At 42.1% G+C, this 6,422-nt stretch overlaps 1 protein-coding gene across 1 annotated transcript; it reads right to left on the bottom strand.

Annotated features, from left to right (window-relative positions):
- Positions 1–90: 90 nt before the first annotated feature.
- Positions 91–6,308, bottom strand: ACCS (1-aminocyclopropane-1-carboxylate synthase homolog (inactive); the record flags this gene model as incomplete). Its single annotated transcript, XM_010164767.1, has 9 exons — positions 91–244; positions 623–765; positions 1,337–1,478; positions 1,842–1,887; positions 2,926–3,015; positions 3,939–4,039; positions 5,070–5,147; positions 5,715–5,812; positions 6,242–6,308. Coding segments are annotated over 9 exons (919 nt in total), but the record flags the coding sequence as incomplete, so codon positions are not given.
- Positions 6,309–6,422: the final 114 nt, after the last annotated feature.

Raw genomic sequence — 6,422 nt, forward strand, 5'->3', positions numbered from 1 at the left:
AATAATAGGGTAAATTTAGGATTAAGAAGAGGAGGAAACAGCGCTACAGAAATTCTGGTGAGAGGAAAAAGAGAAGAAAACATTACTCACCTAACTGCAGCCGATGGGTCTTGTCAGCAAAGATGATGCGGAACCACCCGGGTTCGCTGCATTCAAAGGCTTTGCCACAGGACAGGAGGACCTTGTTATCCAGAAAACGCCTCCAGAGCAGCATTTCCTCCTCAAATGTGCCTGTCCTAAGGTACTAGGAGAGTCAGCAGAAGGGCCAGAGGTTAGTGACATATAAGCTAAATCACCGAGATCCTCATGAATTTGTGATTCCCATGAGGTCTGCAAAGGCCAGGGGAGACACCTTTTTACCTCTGAAGTACAGCAGTTGTGATATAAAGGAAGAAATGGGGAGGAAAGTAGCTTGAGAGCAGTAAGATTCCTGCAAGGAGGGAAATGCACAGGCAGACAAAAGGAAAAGAAAGGACAGAAACACCAGGCAGCCCTTCCCTCTGCTCATCAGATAACAGGTTTGTTAAAACAAAATGCTTATTGCAATATTCAACTTCCCTCTAGATGCAGCTGCACCACGTCCCTCATCCCAGGAGGAGCCTCTGTTCCTAAGACTACCAACCTTTCGGAAATCAATCCAGACAAAGAAGCCTGCATTGCGGTTGAGAAAAGGAACCCCAAGTGTCTTCAGCTCATCTGTCACATACGTGTGGGCAGCTTTGAGGCGGGCATGGTTGGCCCTCAGGTACACCTGGTTGATCCAGTCTGACCAGAAGGAGAAGATAAAAAGAAAAAAAAACAATCACAAACTGAGAAAGAATTCAGATCTGTTCAAGTTTCTGAAACACTCACAGTGCCTTTTGCCATCTCCTCCTTCACCTCCTTTTTTAGTTTTCTGTTTCCTCAAATAGCAAAAAAGAGAGCAAGAACTATTTAGCAGTTTCTCATCTGTGCAGAAGAATATCTTCTTGACCTTCCTGAGGAAGTGTCCCTACATTCATAGCTCTCAGTTGTTGTGGACTGTCAAGCACTCCATCCAGGACAAAGCCAGCAATCCAGTTCCATTTCTCTTATCCCACAAGCCTGTATTCTTCATTTCTGCTCAGCTGGTTCTACACAACCCTGGCTAATTCTATACAAACAGCTATCACACTTCTGCTCCTCTAATTCTGCTCATCAGGAGCTCTGCAGAAATGGTCCTTTTCTGTAGAACTGTCAGCCTCATGCTACATTCAGGATTACAGGAGACTGATAATTAAGCTGAACAAAGAGGAAACCACTTGGGAAAGTAAAGGGAGGGGATCCTGTTCCAAGACACATAGAACTACTGACTCACCTCTGTCTCTAAGCAGCTGTGCAACCTTGTGCTGGACAGGTCCACAAACCCCATGGAAATAACACAAAGAAGCCACTGCATTAGCAACGTCTTGGTTCTCTGTATATAAAGTACCAAAACGAATCCCAGAGACAGCAAAATCCTATGGAAGACACAGAGAAACGACTTTATTGCACAGGAATCATAGAATCATAGAATGGTTAGGATTGGAAGGGACCTTAAAGCTCATCCAGTTCCAACCCCCCTGCCATCAGCAGGGACACCTTCCACTAGACCAGGTTGCTCAAAGCCTCATCCAACCTGGCCTTCAACACTTCCAGGGAGGAGCAGCCACAACTTCCTTGGGCAACCTGTTCCAGTGTCTGACCACCCTCACAGTGAAGAATGGGAAAAGCAGGATCCTATTACTACTGCCCTCTTCTTGCCAGCCTGAGGAACCCGAGGACACCAGAGGAGCCAACCCAACCAGCCAGGAAACCACAGCACGATGACAACCAGCACTCACCTTGCTTATTCCCCACATCACATGAGTCCGCTGTGGATCAGGCAATCTGTATGTAGAAGGATGCAGATGGGCAGTTAGTGTCATAGGTGCTGAAGCTTTTGGATCACCAGTGCAGCATTGCAAAAACAGAGAGGCAGCATTACACAGTGACAGACAGTGCAGCACGGGACATCAGTCAAGTAGGGAAAATTCACATCTGACCTAACTTTCGAGCTAGGAACTCCCCAGAACTAGTTTTAGACACAATTTTTAAATAGTTCAGATATACAGATGCTTGCAAGTGCTAGATTTCACGCCCAGATTTCTTACACGTATGAAGCTTGTATATACAATGCTAGAAATCAGGCCTGTGCCAATGTATTTGCCAAGAATTAAAAGTAATTTCCTTTCTTTCAAACCTCAGTATTTTGCAGAAGGAGATAAACTTCTTTTGCAATGCTATAATTCAAGCCCAGCAACACTGAGCTAACCTAACCCTTAACCAAGTGTATTTTATTTCCTTGCAATTTAGCATAAAAAAAAGAAAGATAGCACCACTGGTGTAAATTAGATTTAAAAAAAACCAAAAAACAAGCAAAACCAAACCCACACTGTATTTTTAAAAGGTGAGATTTGAGATTTTTGTTCACCTCATTAAATCAATACCTAATAAAACCCATTCTCCAGTCTGTAATAACACTGTGATCCGTGACTACCGTATCATCAAAAAGAAAGTAAACAGCAACAGAAAGTCTTTACAAGTAGCAACAGAAACATGGGAAAGAGGTAACAATGTTGAGGTAGGAAGAAAAGTGAAATTGTTTCATTTCTCAACAAATGAAAAACCTGTTTCCAGCTTTGGGAACTGTCACACAAATACCAAAAAGTGTACCACAAGAGAAAACTTAACTACCATTTTTTACTTGCCAGATTACACTTGACAAAATGCATTTTCCATTCAGAAATTACAAAAAGAAAAGAAATCAGTGTAAGGCAGATTCAGAATTCACTAGCTCATGACTTAACTTCCAGTCACAAGTTCTCAGCAAGGCATCATGTTGAACTGTCACTGGAAGATGGCCAGGGAAGTAGGAGCTGATTTTACCTGTCCATGCCTAGGACACTGTGAAACGTGGCTGATTCATCAAAAACTGACAGCATGTAGATCTCATCTACTATCACATGCAATTCATGTCTGCAAAAGGACAAAAGAGAGGTTACAAAAGAAGGCTGCTTCTGGTTTAGAAGCAGAGGTAAGTTCAGGCTTGCTTTATACAAAGAAGAGGGACACCATATTTTGCAGAAGTAAAGCATTTGTTTCACAACTCAGAAGGTTTATTAGGTGTACATTGAAGTGATTTGAGATAGATCCACCTGTCACCCGCTGCAAACCACTTGCACCAGGAGAGGTTTAGATTGGATCTGATGAAAAACTTCTTCACTCAAAGTGTTATCAAGCACTGGAACAGGTTGCCCAGGGAGGCTGTGGAGTCACCATCCCTGGTGGGATTTAAAAGACAAGTAGATGAGGAGCTCAGGGATATGATTTAGAGGTAGAACTGGTAGTGTTGTGTTTATGGTTGGACTTGATGATCTTAAAGGTCTTTTCCAACCACTATGATTCTGTGATTCATATAACGAGATAAAAATTCAGTCATTTCCAATGCACTAGTGAAATTAATTCCTGTATGTACTACTTGTCTAGGATAAGTTGCATCATCATCCACTCAGAATCTCACGGATTCTGAATCTCAAAGAGTACCCATGATCCATGATGAAGCTGCAAACCTGTATCATATATTTATTTGTCTTTGTACATACAGATAAACCAAGAGGACAGAGAAGCACAACACCATAATGTTTGCTGGGACTACCAACAAATATAACTTGCATTCTGAGATGCAAGTTGGCTTTGCCACTCCAGATAACTGCATGGTCCATGTTCCCTTGTCCCCAGCACTCCCCTCTCCTCTCTTCAGCCCACTGCTGTGTGTGAAGAACAGACTGTTTGCCTCACTTAAAAGATATTCACTAATAAATTCGGGGACAGTGAGTAGTCCATCAGATTCTGGAAGCCGTATCCAACTCGGGATGCCTCAGCCTTCCACACTGACATACCTTTTGGCAAATTCCAGGTAATCCCGCAGCTCTGACAAGGAGTAGATATCCCCAAGGGGATTTTGAGGATTCAGAAGAATTAAGGCTCTTACAGTGACACCCTGTAGAACACAGATAATGCAGTATTAAGAGAGCACCCATCATGGGATAAATTTGCAGTCCCTCTACTTGAGCAGTGAGCATGACACAAGATTCCCCTTAAGCATCCAACGTGACTTTTCACCTCAAGGGTTAGATTTGTATGAGAAAGCTTTTAGCCACAAATTACAATTTTTTTTTAATTATTATTTATCTTTTTTTACAATTATATCACTTGCAAAGTGAACTGAGGAAAATATTACAGAATGAATCAAGATGATTTTGAAAAGAGGGTGTCTGCCACAACCACTGCCGTCTGATCAACCAGCTAATGAGAAAGATGCTCTCACGTGTTCTCAGCATGGAAGAGAACTTTCTCCGAGTGTTATCAGTAATTGGGAAGTAACAAATTACTGAAGATTGCCCATGAATGAGGCAAGAAAGACAGGAATTTGAGCTATGTGGATGCAAACTGTTCTCATCTAGAGCACACTTGGCTGCAGATGTCAGAGCTGGTAATGATCTAAAGATGCAGCTAAACATATATAGGGCTTAGGACAATGTCAAAACTTACAGACTAATTCTTCAGAAAGCTGACACTCATCTGCATTTATTCTCTAGATGTGCACCTCTCTCCCTCCTGCAAAAACTCTGGGTGTTCTTAATGTGTCCATCTGCCCCACTGTGCAGAGCAGTCAGTTTGGGGGTAACTCAGCTGGCCTTCCTGAAGGAGAAACCCTGGGTAGTCCCTACTTTTTAGTGCATGCCCAAGTTGATTTTTTTTATGTGTGTGATATGAATAGGTTCCAGTGCTTTGTGAATGGTCTGGTACTTGTGGTTTATCCTTTCTGCTGTGACTAAAACTGGACGGACATGACACTGGGGGATTCCTCCTGAGTTTGCAAGTAGCCCAATCTCAGGTGGTCTACAAAGACAACCAGAAAGCCAGGTGCTAGGTTTTGAAAATGTTTTGCTCTTCAGGCCCCTTCTGGGATGTGCCATCTCAAACATATTGTTGCCTTAACTGGTACTGTAAAGCTCAGCTAAACTCACCTCTGCCTGGGCATCCTGCAAGGCTTTTTCCAGTTTTTCCACTGTGAGCTGAAAAGGCCGAGTGCTTGTTCCAGTAATCTGAAAGATATCACAAAGACAAAAAAAGGCCAAGCTATTTCAAGAGATTCTGCCTTGAGCCAATCCCCTGACAAATGTTCCCCAAAATAAAATAAAAACCCAACAATAATGACCTAGTAACCATCTCCTTGGCCTTTTATACTAGAGAGAGAATAAATAAATAAAATCAAAGAAATGTTCATCATAGGCTGGCCACACACACAGAATTCTCTGATTATCCTTGAATAACTAAAAGGATTTCCATCTGCCCTTCCACCCCTGGGACTATCAGTACATACTTCTGTCTCCAAAGCTCAAAATGGCCATTTTTTTTTTCTTCTCAAGAGCCATTATTGCAAGGCAAGATACAAGAAAAGGGCAAGATTGGAATCCAGATTTCTAGTCTTGAACAACTTTCTTGCAAATTATGTGCTCAGTTTCCCAGCAATAAATTGGGAAAGTGTCCACAGGCTGCAGCCCATCCTTGTTCTGAGGACTGCCTTCAGAGGTTCTCAAAGCTCAGCACTTTCCAGTATCAATTATATTTTAACTACAGAGGTTGGTATTCCCTTCCCTCAGAGATCTTACCTTACTGTCTAAATAAGCATACACCAGCTTGACATTACCGTAGAGAAAGACACTCTGGGTAATACCACCATAAAAGGGAGTAGCAATCAGAACAGCTTCTGGAATGGACAAAACAAAATTAGTTATCAACAGGTCACAGTCCTCCTCTCTCTTCTAATGTACTTCAGCTACACATGAAAGCTTTTTTTACAGCTAGGCCCTCTGGAAACACTTCTCCTCCACTTTATTTTTACATCAATTCTTTAATCTCCTGCAAGAACCCAGGTAAACATAAGTACAGCCCATGTTTAGCCTAATAAATTAAAACAGGGCACTACAAAAACAGGAAAGGCAGACAGAGACCAAGTGTCCATCTACAAACCACAGAGAGCATGAACTTCACAGCACAATCTTGCAGGAAAGAACAACTCTGCAATATGCCAATGCCAATTCCACTGTTTCACTTCTGTCAAGCAATATTTAAACAGAGTAATGCATTATTTCCCAGCAAAAGCAAACATAAAACCATCTCCCAACCATCCACTTACCCCCTGGATCACAAAGGACTGTAGCTAATGCAGAAAATAAAGAGCCACAACCGTTTAAAACAATCACCTACAGAAGAAAGAGAGAGGCTAGTGATAAATCTGTCCATAGAAACACAACAGTATAAAATAATAATTTCTGACCATATCACTGAAATATGTTCCCCCCCCTAATTCTCTAGCA

The sequence above is a fragment of the Antrostomus carolinensis genome, unplaced genomic scaffold (genome assembly GCF_000700745.2).
Source record: "Antrostomus carolinensis isolate BGI_N321 unplaced genomic scaffold, ASM70074v2 Scaffold48803, whole genome shotgun sequence".
Taxonomy (NCBI): Eukaryota; Metazoa; Chordata; class Aves; order Caprimulgiformes; family Caprimulgidae; genus Antrostomus; species Antrostomus carolinensis.